The 17,893-nt window shown below is 36.5% G+C and overlaps 1 protein-coding gene across 5 annotated transcripts in view; it reads left to right on the forward strand.

Moving 5' to 3' along the window:
• Window positions 1-17,893, forward strand: part of ANKS1B (ankyrin repeat and sterile alpha motif domain containing 1B) — a 442,036-nt gene that overhangs the window by 238,640 nt on the left and 185,503 nt on the right. For 4 of the 5 annotated variants that reach the window (XM_027794224.2, XM_027794228.2, XM_027794229.2 and 1 more), the window contains exon 15: window positions 3,847-3,953. In XM_027794224.2, coding sequence (XP_027650025.2) covers window positions 3,847-3,953 — 107 coding nt within the window. Of the gene's footprint in view, window positions 1-3,632; window positions 3,954-17,893 lie in introns of those variants that run through there. The other variant, XM_055808606.1, reaches the window with a different exon arrangement.

The raw sequence follows: 17,893 nt of genomic DNA on the forward strand, positions 1-17,893 counted from the left end.
AATTTGTCTTACAGCATGTTTGAAATTGTATGCTCTCTGGTATCGCAGATTCAGTCAATTCCAAACACCACAATAAAGATATTCTGATTCTCATTGGGAACGAGAAGTCTTGTAGAAATTATTGTATAGCATACCAGATGGCATCTTTTTGCAGACATTATTTCACTGTGCTTCTTCTATTGCCTTGGAGAAGAGAAAACCAAGTATTGCCATCTCTGAAAGAGACTTATGTGTCAGTTTCCCATACAGGAATAGGTACATCTTTTTTGATTGTGGTATCACAGAAGAATTATCATGGGATATATGTTCTTTGAAATCATAGGAAAGCACAGTAGGATGTGACTGTGTGGCAGGTGAGACCATCTCATACAGGCTGCATGACATTTTTCTTTATCAGGACTCGCTTTAGGCATAGGCAAAGTAGGCATTGCCTGCAGCAGCACGCTGCTGGGGCCGGCACTGAATCACAGGCTAGCAAAATGAAGAGATAGCCTTCTAGTCTCAAAGCAATAGCACCTGCTCCAGGTTCCACTTGCACTGGCTCAGAAAAACTGTCCTAGAAGCCCCCCTAAGGTAAGAGTCCTAGACTGGCAAAGAACAAGGAAATCTAAAGAGCTGCAAGTTCCCATAAGGAAAGACTTGCCCCTAATCCCTGCATTCCTGGCTCTGCTCTGGGCCTTCCTTTGCCTTCCCTACTGCCTTTGGTGGAAGGAGGAGGGAAAAGAAGTCTTGCAGATAACAGGATAATTTAGCAATGAGATGATAGGGATGAGGACAAGGCAGCAAGCTGACTGTGTTTCTCCTTATTTTCTTTCCCCTTGCTGAGCAACCGTATGTTTTGTTGATGGGTTCAGACATGCAGTTACACTGGCAGAGGACAGAGTTGGAGCAGAGTGTGCAGTAGGACCTGCAGTGCTATAATCATCCAGTGCTGAGGCCATGGAGATAGTTAGACATAGCACCAACAGCTACATGAGGAAATGTGTCTGGGGAGCCACTCAAAAACATAATTTGCCTACACTGTTGCTAGGCATTGAGCCAAGCACTTCTCATCACTGGCAGCATAACCCATGCTTTTTATAGTAAGGTAAGGAAAAAGCAGTTTGACCATGAAAGTGGTATATTGATTATTGGCTGTGCCTTATTGTGGACTTTTTTGTTGGTGGGGTCACAAGATGGAGAGACATTTGTGTCTATGCATGTATGGGAGATACAGGAGCCAAACATGCATAAACCTTTCAGAAACTGGGATTATGCTTCGGCAGGTCTTCTTCTGATACCATTTTTTCTGCTTGTGGGGGAAAGGGGAAGAAGTCAGGAATCCTTTTCAAAGAAAAATTCATGATTTTTCAGTCAACTAAGAAAAATTCAGCAAGGATTTAATTCTCATCTTGTTTAAGATAATTTTGTTCTCAATTTGTTCTCAGAAGTGCTTGCCTAACCTTTCAAATTTGCTTACCCACGAAAAGTCTACTATATTTCAGCTAAACAGCCTACCTTACAGTCTTGCTACTGACTGGGCACAACCCTGAAGGGGTTATGCTCCATCTATGTACAAAGATAGTGATTCACAGTAGAAAACACTCTGCAAAACGGGGAGGATTTACAGACAGGTGTGAACAAATGAATTATTATCATGAGACCTAGATTCCTACCAATTTGGTATATCTACTTTCGCTGAGGAAAAATTAATTGCCCATTAATCCATTTGAAGTACATTTAACTATTTGTGCACGCTGTACTCATGACAAATATGTGTTCTATATTGCATATATTCACATGGTATTGTTATTAAATACTTGAGAAAATTCCTAAACATTTCTTCAGTAATTACAGATTTACCAGCACCTGATAAGACTTCAGTACTTTTATTAGAAACCTAATGAACCTTTCATACTCCATTAGTAATGTATCAAATCAGTAAGAAGACCTGGAGTAATGTAAGATCTCATAAAAGACCTGCCTTAGGCAACTTGCCAACATCATGAAAGATCTTCTATGGCTCAAGTAAAATTATTCTACAAAATCATTATGAACTTCAGTTTACATGAGATGTTCCACAGATCCAAGCAGCAGTATTAGAGTGAAGGATTTAGTTTTAGTCCAAGGACTAGTCAGGTTGGAGTTGAAACTCTTACAATATTGTTAATTTTAATCATCCAGCTAAGTTTAGAGCCTTTTCTGCGACTGCTCAGGGATCCTCAATGTGTCATTTGCAGAGACTTTGTATTATAATGTGTCGGTCAGACTGTAGGTTTGGATTTCTATGAGACAGTTTTCTGCCATGGTATCATCAATTCCAAATTATGCCCTTGACATATTTATAATTTCCTTATGCCTAGAATTAAAATCCTCCTTAGAAATGGTCATTTCTTGAGATTCACATTGAAAAAAAAGAAGTAAATAATGTGTTCAATAAATGAAGTTCTACTGGACAGTATTCTTTTTCCCGAATATACCCATTTTCTGCCAAGTCCTTTGATCCTGTTATGAAAAGCAAAAGTTTAGTAAACATTCCTCTCAGAACAAAGGTGTAAAATATTTCCATCTTCAGAGAAACTGTGTCAAAAATGGAATATTGATGGAAAATACAATGTTAGGTATTTGGTTTCTTGTGCAGAAAATGAACCTTGCTTTCATTTTAAATTCATCTTTTATTAATTTTTTTCAGTTATAGTTGATAAATATACATTCTCACTAGAAATCATGCAAATCTTATATGTCTGCCAGCTATCATTCACATTTTCATAAGAAAAGGATGTAAATTTAAAATTTTATTTAGTAAAATATTATTTTAATTATTCAGTTGAAATGGTGACCTTTTCAAGTTGAATTATTTTATGTTGGCGTGAAGGTTTTCTTGTGTCTTTTAATATTTTATGGTTGAAGAAATCATGCAGATAATCTAATTACTTTGACTAAAATTGTTGTGTGTTTATGTCTTTTGCTGTACTACAGGAGAGAAACTGTGAAATGTATTCATTATCGATTCATTAAAGGGTTTTGCTATTCTATAAGCAGTGATGCAGACCACTACCTATCTTGTATTAAAAGGGGAAAAGGCAAGGCATAGTAAACCATGCCATAGGCTATGGTTTATATATTGCACATCTGAATGTCTTGTGAAACATAAAAATCTACAACAAACAGATATGTAAAGCGTAACGGGTATGAAGATTCTATTCAGATTTAAGTGCTCTAGGTTGCTTTTGAATCTTGCTATTTTCTGCATTTGTTTTGACTGCTCTCATCATTCAAGATTGACGCTTGGATGGGTGTGTAGGAGGAAGCAGCAGCAGCAGGCTTACAGCTTGCAGACAAAAAAAAAAATCTGCCTTATCTGATGGCTATTATTGAAAATGCGAGGTGTAGCCTAGGCTGGGTAATGAAGGGGAGCGAGCGAGGGGGAGCAAGGAGCATGGAGCTGCATACTGATGAGTGTAGGAGTACTTGATAAAAAGAATTCTTGCTGCTGGCAGTGCATTGCTCATTGTGGAGTATTCCAACAATCACATATAACGGAGAACAGCTTAGCTGACAGCTTGATATGCTTTTTTTTTTTTTTTTTTTCCTACTGTATGACGTACTGGTCGGTAGTAAAGATTAATAACTAAGACATGTAGAGCTAGGATCAGATCTTATGCTATATACTGCCCTGTAAACTATGTTTTACTTCTGACTTTTCTGCTTGCTGAAAACATTAATCTGTCAAGCTGGCGGGCTCCTTTGATACCAACTTTCCCAGGAACACGATGTGGCAATGCCACCTCTCAGCCCAGGACTACCGCTATTATCCAGTGGATGGTTATTCGTTGCTTAAACGCCTCCCTCTTCACCCTCCTACAGGACCCCGATGCCCTGTCCAGACAGTGGGACAATGGTTGGAAAATATTGGGCTACCTCAGTATGAAAACCACTTGCTGGCTAATGGATTTGACAATGTGCAATTTATGGTAAGAAAGCTTCTGTGTATAGCTGTTTATATACACTGTGGCTGCCTTTTTTGTCTGTCTCATGTACTCATAAAAACCTTAGAGCTATTCTGCATTGCACTAAGATCTGTTTAGTGTTTCACTCTTCTATGTGTAGCTAAATTAATACATAAGCTGTCCTTTTACAAACTTTCAAACTGTACACGTTGCAAAATATTCTAGCCAGAAATATAGTAAAAGAAAAATTGAATATTAAGGTTCTTTCTCCCTCTCATCAATCTTCAGATAAAAAAAGAAAAATGCACAGTTCTTTTAATCCATTGCAGGATTTTCACAGTATGTAAAAGCTGTAAACAACTCTACCTGCAATACATCACATTATTATTTTTATTTAAACATTAACATCATTGTAATAATAATTAAATAGCATGCAATGTCATTCTTGCATTGAGAGGTATTTTGATAACAGAAAATTATTTAATGAAGTGTACTCTCTATGCAAGTGATTCTGGATGTGTCAGTTAAAAGATTTTGCACCTTAGATAATCAGGCTATGGGATTCACTTGTTGAAACTTACGGCCTGTGTGGAAAAGTAATGCATTCATTTTAATAATTCCATTTTCATATTTTAACTCTAAGCATTTATCAGGAACATATGAATGAAATAAAATTTTATGTACTTCATGGTTTACAGTATTACCATGTGGTGTAAAGTAACAGAGACCTGTCATGCACAAACTTTCCATTGAAATGAATATTGACAGTAAAGAGAGGAGCTTACTTGTGAGGTTGTTACATAATCACTTTTCTACCTGCTTCAGTATTCCCATTACCTGAACCTCTAGCAAAAATCCTGACCACATTTCTGATAAAAGTATCAGAGCTTAAAATATTATTAATCACCTCTTTTAAAAGATATTTTTAGTACCCATGTATATCTTGGAACAGTTCTAACTTTTCATAGCTTACATCTGCATATTAGAAACAGAAGTGAAACAGCATGACTATTATGACTATAAAATCATCACATGGGTTGTGGTTTTCCTATTTAGTTTATTTTACCAATATCATTATATGCTTTTGCGTACCTGATTGGGAATTTAAGGCACAGACCTCGTCCACTTCCACATTATAATAGTGTAGTTTTCTTCCTGTTTTTACATGGCTGCCGTGTGATCTTTTGCTTATATCAGTAAAAATCATTTGAATCTTTACCTTTAAATTTACTTGAAAACAAAACTGCAATGGTGTGCTGTCAGCCCAGCAATGTAAAAAAAATCAAAAATGTGTTTCAAGCTACAGTTTCCCGAAATGTAACTGCATATTCTTATATATGTTGTAGCATTAATTACATAAGTAAGTGATTGTGTAGTCTTAAAGAGATTACAGAAGGAAATTGTTCACAAGAGGCTGTAGGTGGCATAACAAATGCAGATGGGCACACCTACCACAGGTACAAGATGAGCACCAGAGGAGCCAAAGAAACTGCCCGGGAGGGCTTTCCAGTCATCCTCTGGCTGTGAAGGGGCCTGAAACACATTCTGGGGAAATCTATCAGATTTTAATTTCCTACATCTTTTGTACGTATACTTACGTAAACATACACATTATATATGAGATACTAATATTCAATATGCAAATCAAACTTTTCAGGTATCAGGCAGATTAAGTTATGCCTGTATGCTTGTGTGTTAGCTAATATTTTCCTTTCTGAAGCCTTTTCTGAAGTGGTTTGTTTTTAAATATATATTGAAGGTAAAATACATAATTACTCTTTATATTAGTTGGGGTAGCATGCAAATGTGGATGCAAATTTGACTCTTAAATGCAATTATTAAGTAAGAGGCTGGAAAATTGCCTAGTAATAAAAAATGTATAATTTCAATAATTTAGTAATTCATAATTTATTGATTTTACACTGTTCATCATGCTACTACATACTTCAGGTTTTGTTTGTAGCATAAATTGAATAGTTCCCATATTTTCTTGGAGATAAAAATTATCAGAAGACACCAAATTATTTTTATATTATTAACATATCAGCATTATGTAAGGGAATTCTCTCCTGAAAATTTAAATGACTGTTTCAAAAAATATTTTCCATTCTAGCCAAAATGTTAAAGAGGAAATTAAACTTGGAAGTATATAGGACTATGAAAGAAGAAAGACCTGCTATGCTAAGAGAAAAATTCAGATTACTCCAAACTTACATGTGTGGTAGTCTTCCTTAATATGAGAGAACTGCTTTACCCTTATTAAAGGGGTTTACATATTAGGCTGTTTTTTACAATCTTATTAAATTAAGTGTTTCAGATAGGTTAGCTACTTTACACTGAAGAACTCTAACACTTCAATGCAGTAAAAATCAGTTAGACATATTTCTTCTTCATTCTGTACCATATTCCTGCTTTTGTTTTTCTGGAAGCACATTCTGACCTGCATTTATTCATTCTGTTGCCTAAGCAACAACCATCACACTCCGATTAAGTATGATTTAGTAGTACAGTTCTTACTAGATGTTCAGAACAGGAGAGGGAATATCACAATGATATAATTAATGTCCACGGAATAACATACATCTGAGAACAAATATATCTTCTTTATTCTACTCTCAACAGCAGAATTCTATTAATTACATTAGCATTCTAATAAAAAGGTATTTGTCAGATAAAAAGATTTCATGGTTAATCATTTGTTATATTGATTAGTAGAAAATAACTCCTTGTGTTTAGTCCCCCTCGGCCATTAGGAAAGTTATTCACTAGACGACTTAGAATTAGGAAGATTTATTTATATTAGATGAAGTGTGTGGACTTTGTGGCAAGAAACAGGCTATTTCCTATTAACTTTACAGTATGAATATCCTTCCATAGCTCATTGATATATATGTATTAAAAATATGTTGAAACACAGTATTAAGATATTAGCTGTGTTTTCATGAACTATATTTCTACAAGTGCAATTCCTACCCACTATTAGTGTTGTGCAGGAATGACACTTGCATAATATTAGTAGACCCAAGGCAGATGCAGTCCCAAGACTTGGTTCCTGTGTGCTTGGAGGAGTAGAATCATACTTGAATATGTGTGTGTATGTATAAATATATATATATATATGCAATCATTATTAACTTTGATTTGTTGTGTAATAGGCTGCAGTCTCCTTCAGATGTAAAAATTTGTAGTGACTTTGTGCAGAGATACTCTGTATTTGAAGATGCAGATGATCTTGCAGTTTCATAATGTGAAGGCTATATTCCAGTTAAACTAACTCTAAAGCACAGCAATTAGATCAATAAATAGCAGTGTATAAACTAGTTATAAATAAGGAATCGAATCAGTGAACATCTTTTTGATGGATAGGTCCCATGGATGTCCCTGGGACAAGTTATAATCTTTATGCAGACTTGCAGGCCTACATAACTTGGTATGCTGAGAAAAAAAGTTAAATTGAAGAGAAACAGATGAAAATATACAAATGTGCGAGGTCACTAGATCCTTGCATGCATCTTTCTAAAACTCTGCAGTTTCATCAAAGACTCCATTCTGGATTCACAGAGATAAAAGCAGTTCAATCAAATCACTGCCCAGTGGGGACTGGTTCTGATTAAGGACTGCATATGACTATCTATTTATAGGTTGTTCTAATAATTTAAGATATTGTGAAATGTTATCACTTGCTTAATATTGCAATTTAACGAAGATAGTATCTCTTAAAAAGATTTATAAAACATTGTATGAGAGAAACAGGGACAGGCAACCAAAACTTAACAGAAACATATGAAGCATTTTATTATATTTTTTGGCATCCCAAAATACTGTTCACTAGTAACAGTTAACCTGAATTGGCATTAGATACTGGACTTTCATTGCTGCAATGAACTTACAAATATGCACTTCTACCCCTTCAGGTACTTAAATGGCTAGCACTGCCTGAGGATCTGAGTATTACCTAAGTATTTTTTAAAATCCTCTGGTTTCCACCGTCGGGAAACTGAGGCACAGAGTGACTGCAGGGTGGAATTTAAAACTGCTTATACATTTGAGATAAGAGGCACTAGTTCTTAAAATAGCTGCTAACATAGTGTTTAGCAGATCAACAGTTGCTTAAACATAGGTATCTAGTACCAATTGAGATACTGTAGGGAATCCAGGAAATCCAGACAGAGGTGACAGATATTACTGAGGACCAGAGACAGCCAGGCCTTTCATGATTAGCAGTTGGATTCCAGGTGGGATGCCACCGAGTATCTCAGATGGCTCTAGAGTCCTGAATCTTATGCAGCTGAAATGAATCTTAAATGTTGTAGGTCACACAGCACTTGTGTCATGTCTAGAAACTAAATATAGATGTCTTGAGTTTCCACCTAGTATCTTAGCTGCATATGCATTTCTTTTCCTTCTCATAATTTTCAGTATTTGTATTCGTCCTGTGAATTACCTGCACAAGTATTTACCTAGTTTCACAGTCCTGGGCTTGGACTACCTTCTCAGCTACCCTTAGCTGCCTGTTTTGGATATAGTTTTGAGTTAAGCTGTGACTTTTCTTTCTCCTTCCCACCCTCTCTTTCTTTGTTTGTTTCTTTTATTTCATTTTTCACTAGGTCTGGAGGTTTATTAGTCAGCTGAAGTTTGTCTGGAGACTATCCTCTCATGTGTCATTGCTGGGATTTGCTGTCCTGGAATACCCAGTAAATCTTCTTGCCTTTAATCTCCCTGGAGGATCTTAAAGTCTGTATCAAATATAAAGAACAGAAGAAATTTTATTTCTTTAGAGTGAAATCCACCTGAAAGAAATTCTCTGTGTGCATTGTCTCCAAGTCCTGCACTTGAAGAGACCATCACAGCTTTTATCCAAAAATACCTGGTACAGAGACTGATGATTTGGGCATTAGATGAAAGCTTGAAAGAGTGAGTCAGTCTGCCAACACCTTTCTTAAATTAGCCATACTGCAGATGATGAAAAAGGGGCCAATGTCTGACAGGGGTTCTAGTCTGTAGTGACTTCGGTGACTTTCAGAAGCCAACTCCCAATGTGCTTAGGAGAGCAGATTTACCTTTGCAGCATCCAGACTCTGAGCTATCCATGCCCATAATGGCTACTGCAAAGACTCATCAGGGCACTCATGCATCATCTGAAGCATAAGAAGATTTAACAAGCATTGGCTGTGTGTAGCTTACCCAGAAATTAAGAACTGTTTATGGCAACTTTAAAACTGGCAGTCAATGATATGCAGCAAGCCAAATTTTTAGCAGGGTGGAAGGAATGTTAGTACCACTGATGCTAGAATAAGCTGTGGGTTTAAGATTTTCTGTACATCTAGTAAAATCTTAGGATATATACCTGGAACCAGCTTCAATCCCTTCATCTTCACCTCACTTGCAGACTGCAGGATGTACTTTTAGTTTTGTGGCAGATCTGTAGAACTTGACACTAAAACTGTGGAGCTCCTGTCACTGCCAATACGGCCTTGGCTTCTTCCCTGAACAAAGTGGTTCTTTGTTACTCTTCTCTCTTCTGAGTCTTCATCTCCTTCATCTCAGTAACCTTTTGCAACTGCGGCTCCTGAGGCAGGCCAACTCTTCCCTTAGTCCAGCCTGTTAGCCAAACATAGAGTGGGGCAGAGATAAAGTTCAGGTATAGACATCTACATGTGTACCAGGCAACGGATGTTTAGGGCTCAGTTCAGTTGACCACGTGTCAGAATCACTTGAGATGTTTTAAGACATCTGTGTATGCCTGGAATATATGACACAGGATCTATGGAAAACCCATACCAGTCTGGAGCTTCAGCTGGGTTCCGGGCAATGTACATGTTCAGCACCTCAAATGAGTCTAAATTCGTATCTGTGGGCAACTAGATAAGCACCTAATCAGCCATTAAAGCCAATGGAGCATAGAATGCAATTTAGCTGACTGGCTGACTATTAGGTTATTTATTTTAGGATAAATTAAAGTAAATGTATCTGGTCAGCTAAATCACTGTCTAGGCTGTATTGATTTTTTTTTTTTTACTAGGTCTTCTTAAGCTATCTTGTAGACACAGAAATTTTGATGGCTCAATTTGGGCTACAACCCATACAGGGTTCACCAAAAAAGGAACATTTTTTTTTATTTATTCAAGCTTTTTCTCCTCCCTCAGAACATCCAGCCCTGAGGCTTCAAGATCTTTTTCATCCTAGTAGGGATTCTTGCTGTAAAACCTGCAAATTAGAGCTCAGGTGGGTGCCAAAGATGAAGGTTGTGCCTGTCATCCTGCAACAGTAACAGCTCTAACAAATAATCCCATTCCATGTGCTCCAGTCAATGCTTCCACCATGGTATTCCTCAAGCTGGTCAAGAGACAGAAGGGCTTATTAATGTAGTCCTCCATATCACATGTGTAAATAATAACTTGCTCTGCCTTTCTGTCTTGAGATCTCAGAGCATTCTTCATCATCCTGTGTGAGTGCATGCAGATCTGTAGAGGCAGTGCTCGTTCCCCAGTGGAAAGGGATTTTAGAGGAATCTTCCTCATGTTTATATATCTGTATATATCGCATGTGTGTGAAAAACACAGGCACTGTAAGCTGGTGACTGATCCTACACTTGACAAAGGACTTTATGGGAAGTTGGCAGTAATGATTGCTCAACAGAGGAAAGAAAAACAAGATAGAATTTTTTGTATTTCACTTGAAGAATTGATTCATAAGAAATCCATGTCCAAACAGACTGTTGACTTAATTAAGACATCCTGGGTATGGTGGATTTCTTGAGAGTCAGAGGGAGTATGTTTTAATCTAAACCTGTCTCAACAATTGTATCTTGAAGGTATAATCAGGGATGGATCCATCTGCCAGTCTGCAAGGTTCTGCTAAGTTAACCTTTAGGTGAGGGTTTTCTGGTTGTCTGGAATACTTGGCCATCTCTATTTAGTTGTTCCACACAAGGTTGTACATACAAGGCATATAGACAGGGCTTCAGTCTGTACGCTTGGTAGACAATCCAGGTGCCAGTATATGCGCTGGAATGTCCTTCCACTCACCTCTGCCGTTCAGGTTAGTGATATCCAGTGTATATGTGCCTCTCTGGGAAGCTCACTCTACTGTAGTCTGAGGAAAGAGCTTGTCCAATGTACTTATCAATGTAGTGGGTTCAGTCTAACCCTCACTAAGAACAGAGGGCCAAATCCAGATGTTGAAAGCCATTGTATGTAGTCACCGCTAAAAGTGAAACCATTTCATGATACATAGCTGTGAGTACGGTACTTGAGGACTGGAATTAGTCCCATCTGTTCTAAAAATATGTTAAATATTAATGTTAAATGTTGTGCTTGAACTAAAAGACTGCCTAGCGCAGAGGCTGGCTTTCATGCTGATGTACAAAGCCTGATGAACTGTATTCTGAGACAATTCTGAGGAATTGTCTGTTGGCCCTGAATACAAGTTATTGGAGAAACTAGTAGCAGATATATCATCTGAAATTTAGATTGTTAAAGCAGATTAAAATTTTAATGATCAGTATAAAGCATGACATTTTAATAACTCATAAAATAAGAGATGCAATGCCGATACAATGTTCTTGCTATGTATCTATTTAAGGCTAAAACCTTCCAGCTGATTTTGTTAGCAAAGCAAACAATGCTAAATCTTCAAGAATTAGAAATGTCTGTGTATAGAATGATGTGTATAATGCTATTCTTCATTACTAATGAAAGATATGAAAAACATGGCAATATGTAAAGGTCATTAAAAGTAACAAAGTTTACGTGTTAAGAGAGGCGAAAAATCTGAGGTTTTGCTCTTCAGAGTAAAAAAATGAAGATTCAAAGGACAATTAGTTTATAATTGTATTTACATTGTAGGTGCATAGTGGAAACCTTTACAATGGAAGGTGATGGTAGACATAAAAGAGTGGCCTGTGTGTAACAGCTTCTGTAATGAGCTTACTAATAACCTGTATGTTACAGGTTATTCTTAGTTATTTCATATGGGAATGTATCTTAATAATTAAAAAAATAATAATAAAAGGAGTTTTTAAAGGAACACATTATACAGTTGTGTATACTACTGTTTTAGAACAGCATTGTCTGACAAGAAACAATTAAATGAAAACTGGACCACTAGACAAATTAATCTCAATGACAGACTTCCCTGACTAAGTTAAATATGTTTGAAGGACACAGCAGTACAGAGGAGCTTGATTACAGATACTTATATGGATTCAGGAGGAGTTACCAGGTAAAGATTAATGGCTACTAAACAGATGACTGGAAATAATCAAAAGATTCTTGGACCTGTTATCCTTTATGAAGGAAGACTAGATGATGAAAGAAAAGCTGAGGTAGTTATAAGATCAAGTATTAATGCAGATGAAAAAAATAGAAAAAATCTAAAATAAAGAGAAAATACATCATGAAAGAACAGATAAATAACAAAAATACAAAAAGGAAAAAAAATGAGGAGAGAAAATGACATTTCATTAACCATATCAGTAGAATACATTCAGGTAAGGGTTTATCAATATGTTGTAGCTAAAAGGATCTTGACATTAAGTTATGACTACCACTAGAAGTCAGATAAAACCCATTTTATATTTAGAAAGAACAAAGTATGAGAATTAGTGAAATACTGTGTTAATGAAGACCATTGAGATATTAGAGAGAGAGGGAGAGAAAGAAAAATATACTTCAAGAAGATAAAAAGAGTGCTTGGTTAATTAAAATATCTGAATCATCTAGGTTAGGTGGTGTTTGATTAAGAGTCTTAAGAAACTGAAGAGGACATACTAGATCATCTTTAAAAACTCCTGGAGAATGAATGAATTATTAGAGGATAAATAAAATACAAATGTAGTACCAATATCTATTTCAGATCACAGGATTTGCCCTCAGTATAGATTTCCAGTCTCCTGACCCCTTTGTCTTCAACCATGCAACTAATGTCTTATTTCTGTCTTTCACCATGTAACGAATGTCTTAGGAAGGAAGGAAATGGATGGTGATGTTATTAGCAATAGTTACTGTCATCAGTAATGAGTCTGGTAAGGAGAAAGTGGGGAACAGAATATTGCAATGGGATATAATGAGAAGAGAATAAAGCTAAATGAAGTAACTGTGCAGTTGGGAGATGAACAAATTATTTAAGGGAAACCAGTAAAGAAACAGTTTTATTGTACAACATACTGTACCTCTCATCGTGTAGATGAGAAGTTTTCCTTCCCTCAAAAATAATGAAAATTTTGACAAGAGAGACAGGCTTAATTTTGCTGGTAAAACTACAGCTACCTTTTAAAAGCTCTTCTAGAATGATGTACCAGAATAGCCATGCAAGCAAGCCATTCTAAATTTCCTGGGCACCTAAATTTTCTCTCCTTCAGTTTAGAGATCTTCCATTTTCCCATACACCGGTGAAAATGTTTCCTTCTCACACACACCATGTCCATATATTTTTTTATGGTACCAATACCCCAACATCAGTTTTAACCTTCGGAATGACAAAAGCAATGAAACCTGTGAAGCCCTTAGCAATATGCTATCCATTCTGCCTCCCCATCACAACACGCTGTCTGTTCTGCCTATTCACACATGCACTCACACACACACACACACACACACACGCACACACACATTCAGACATTAAACAAAAAGGGAATTAACTAAGGTGAAAAATTCCATGTGCTCAGAAATAAAGAGCTGGAGAGTTGCAGTACCTGTGCAACCTCAGTTCAGCCCTCACTTTCATATGCCTTATGATATAGTCTTCAGTCACAGGTTTCTTGACTAATTTTTTCCCTCAAAATTCCTTCCTTATTTAGCGTACTGAGTTTTTAGTATGCACAGGCATACATTTCAAAGCACTAACAGTTAAAAATAAAACTTGTTTTTATTTTTTCTAATGTTGCATTGCCTAATGATTTTACAACCTTAACCCAATGGTTGTGTAAAACAATGATGAGACCCCTAAACTGCCTTCTCCTCTCGTTCAGCAGTGGCTTACACTTATCTAGTATTGTTTGTCTGGAATATTAGAACTGAGTTAACACTCTAAATCACTTACACATCTAAACATGCTTTTCATTTGCATTTATGTTTTAGAAACTGGGTTATAAAGAGTTAGGAAAGATAAAAGGGTAACACTTCAGATTATAACTTTAGACAATTAAAAAATGATATATTTAGTTACAAACAATTTTTTCATGATTTTTCAGAAGCAGAGGTCACCTCCAAAAACTTTGCCCAGGTGTTTTACATGGGTCTAAGCACAGGTTCAGTTCTAAGAATGTTTGATGTTCTTGACACTCAATGGGAAAAAAGATACACTCTTCAATGGCTGAAAGCAAGGTAAAGGCCTAGTACAAACAAAGCAAACTGCCTTCTCTTAACTATGATTCTATTCCACATAAGCATGATTGGTTGAATTAATAAGCTTTTATTCGTCTTAAATACAAGGTCACACAATGAAATTCAAACCCTGTCTCTGGTCTTCTTGGTCTACTCCTGACTGAAATGTATTTTCAGGAAAACAAGTAATATAAATGCCACTTTACTTCCCAAATAATTTACTTCTGTAGACTCTAAAACACTAAATTAAAGATTTCAAACATTTTATTCACTATGGAATGTATTACATTCTGTATCTTTTGGTGTCCCTCATTAAGCTCCAATCATTGTGCATATGGGATAAAATCACCATGCAACAATACATTGTATTTGTTTTAGACAGGCTAGCGCTGATGAAACTAAGAGTATAAACACTTGTTGTACATACAACCCATGACTTAAATGAAATCTTATGTTTCAGACATTTATTAGTATTATTTTATGCAGTATTTTCTTGAATTATTGGAAACTGAATTATTTAATAACATTATTGAAGGGAACAACAATGTGTTAAATTTGCAAGATGTACCATAGCTGCTCTAGATTTGTGTTGAAGGTCTTTCACTGGATAATAATTCTTTGAAAAATTTGATCTAGATGGAAGTTTTGAAGTATAAAAGCCAAAGTATTTGCCCAGGTGGCGGATGTGTAGGGATAAGGTTACTGTGGATGCAAATGCTAACAGTCAAGTTTAAATAGTGAAAACTGGAATAGCACAAATAAAAATAGGCTGGATAAACACCTATCAAATGACCTTTCTGATATAAGTTGAAAACGGTATATTTTTCTGACTGCCTAGTTAGCAGCCATGAATTGGTAAAGAGTGGCCTTCTCTGCACAACCCGCTTTTGCAGTTAGGGAGAGGGGGAAAAAAATCTGCAACTTATTCACTTGACTCTTACTGCTTACTCTAAAACCAAATACATGTGCATCTTAAAATCTCTGAAATGATTGATAGCTTCTATTCTTCAGTAGCCACATTATTTAACAGCTTTTTCAATGTTTCAGGTATGCTCTCTCCAAACAGTTCTCTTTTTAATTACATAGAAAGCCCACTTCTTGAAGTAAGTTAAGATGGCGTTTGTAAAGAAATAATAATTCTTAGCTGCTATGCTGCGTTAGGATAAAAGATTGCACAATACTGAGTTGGTTTTTAGCCTTGATCCATTTTTAAATATAGTATGAATATTATAGTTCTGTTAGCTTCTCTGAACTCCCTAGGCATCCCTCTTGTTGCCAGAAAGGAATTGTAAATTGACAATGCAAGTTATTTTATTTCATTTTCCATCTCTCTTGGAATTTGGAAATGTGTCTGTTATGTCTATGAACTTTTTATTTCCTGACATTCTGATTTCTCAAGTACTTGTTTTATTGCCTGTAGAAATAGTAGATCTTCACTTTCTGCCCAGAAAAATAACTTTATGCAGCAAGAATGGAATATTATGCCAAAGAACCCAGATACAAACAAATCTTTGTTTCCCTGTAATATCAGGCTTTTTGTCAGCAAATTCTGCTGTCCTTGCTTGTATGGTTTGATTTCTCTCTGTCTCCTGACTCTGCTATGTCTGTAATACCATCTTGCTTCATATATGTATTTGCTTAAAATCCATGCTGTTTCCTTCGTGAACAATAGGAAATGGAGACTCGGGGGAAGAGAATAAAGGAAACACTTGCTAGCACATGCAGAAGAAGCCTTGTCCAGGGGGAACGCATAGGACAGTATATCTGTCTTTTCTGAGGTCCACCTTTTGATTTGAATTATGAGTTTGGGGAAGACATTTCTCTGTTCCCTTAATAATCTAGCTAGGAATTTATGTAATATTGCTGGCCCACATATATGAAATCAAGAGAGGATCCTGGTATAGAAGTATCTGTATATTAAGAGCTAGTTTGTGCTTGTGCCTGTCCTTTGATAGGTTTCTAAGTACCTGTAGTTGGAAAGCACAGTTTCTCAGGAGTGAAACAGAGGTATCTAGATCGTCTCAGTAATCTCACTGAGTACCTTCATTTAAGTTCTGAATAAATTCAGTAGCAAAGGGTAGACTCAAGCTCAAAATAGTGCAGAAAAACAGAACAAGTATTTAATACTTATTAATATGTTTATTTCTCCCCCCCCCCAATGTATTAGGAACATTTTCTGTGTATGAGGTAGGTATATGCAATTTATCATTACTTTAATGTTCAAGTCATGCATTTTATTACTTCTACAAGCCAAAGTCATGGCAGAAGCTGTTTCTTAGTGTTCTACTTGTCTCTCCTGGAGCTATCCAGGTGCCGCGGTTCCTTTATCTTTATTTCTGATTCTTTGTGTCTGACCCTCTCCCCCGAAATGCATTTGTGTTTCTGAGCTCTCTCCCTGCCCCATCACCCCTGCAGGCTAGACTCTTCTTGTGCTCCCCATGTCCTCCTTTTCTCCATTTCTTCTTTCCTCAGTAGAAATTACTTGTATCTTTTTTGTCTCCAAATCCAAGGAAGGAAGGGAAGAAAGGAAGAAAGGAGGGGGATAAAAGAAAAGAGAGGGGCAAAGGATATGTGCTTCACACCTGAGTTCTTTTACTGACTTAAAACATTTTAAAATGTTTTAGGGAGTCCTGAACAAAAGCAGAGGGGCACGTAACGAGATGGTTTTCACAGAGGTGTTCTTGTAATTCTTTGAGAGACAGCCCTGGCCCAACAGAGCTGGTGCTGAGTGAGAGCTGGTTTGCTTGGCTGGGCCTAAGTTAAGCTGACTTCTTGCAGAAAGCTGGCTGTGCTCTCCAGCATGATCTGTAGTACCATATTATTCAGACTTTGCCACTTTCCAAGGTGTCTCATGCTTCTGAATTACCTGGACACCTAGCTACAAGTTGTGGTGAGCTTTTCCGATAAAAATGTTGCACTGAAACCCTTTGATGCTTGTGTGCAAGGGAAGGGATGGAATTTGGATTTGCTGAAGTGTGAGTGCTCGCAGCTAAAACTGAATTTGGCTGCTGTTGTCCTTTGAATACATATGTAGACCGATACTATATATTCAATGAAATGGAAGAAAACAACCCCTGCATTTAGGCACTGAGAACTAACAGATTAAAAAAAAAAAATCTTAATTCTTTATTAGTGCTACTTTAATTCTCTATCTGTATAATGGATATAAAAATGCTACCTTGCCTTGAAGGAGTCTTATAAAATACATTAATTCCTAGTTTGGAGCTGTCTAATATTATTTCAATCAATGTCTAAAAAAAGTCTGAAGAAAGTGAGTCATTCTTACTGGTGAGGTCTTCAATGGAAAACTATATATAAGACATGGACCCACACACAGAATGATAAAGGCTAAAAAAAGAAATATCAGCAATCTTATTTTGTAAGTACCATCCATCCCCCTGCACTGAATTAATGGATTATTCAGAAATGTAATTATACTGTGTGTATGATGACAGGTAGAACATGTATCCTGGGGTGAAGGGTGGGTAGCCAGTGTTGAACAGTCTTCATCCTGGTATTTTGTAGCTTTGTGACTTTGCAGCATTCCTTTAATGTGTAGTGATCAGCAGCTATTTTCTATTTTATGCATTAAAGTAACTTTTCCTTTTAAGAAGGGGTACTGAAATCTAGAAATTATAT

Source organism: Falco peregrinus, chromosome 6 (genome assembly GCF_023634155.1).
Source record: "Falco peregrinus isolate bFalPer1 chromosome 6, bFalPer1.pri, whole genome shotgun sequence".
In the NCBI taxonomy this organism is placed as follows: Eukaryota; Metazoa; Chordata; class Aves; order Falconiformes; family Falconidae; genus Falco; species Falco peregrinus.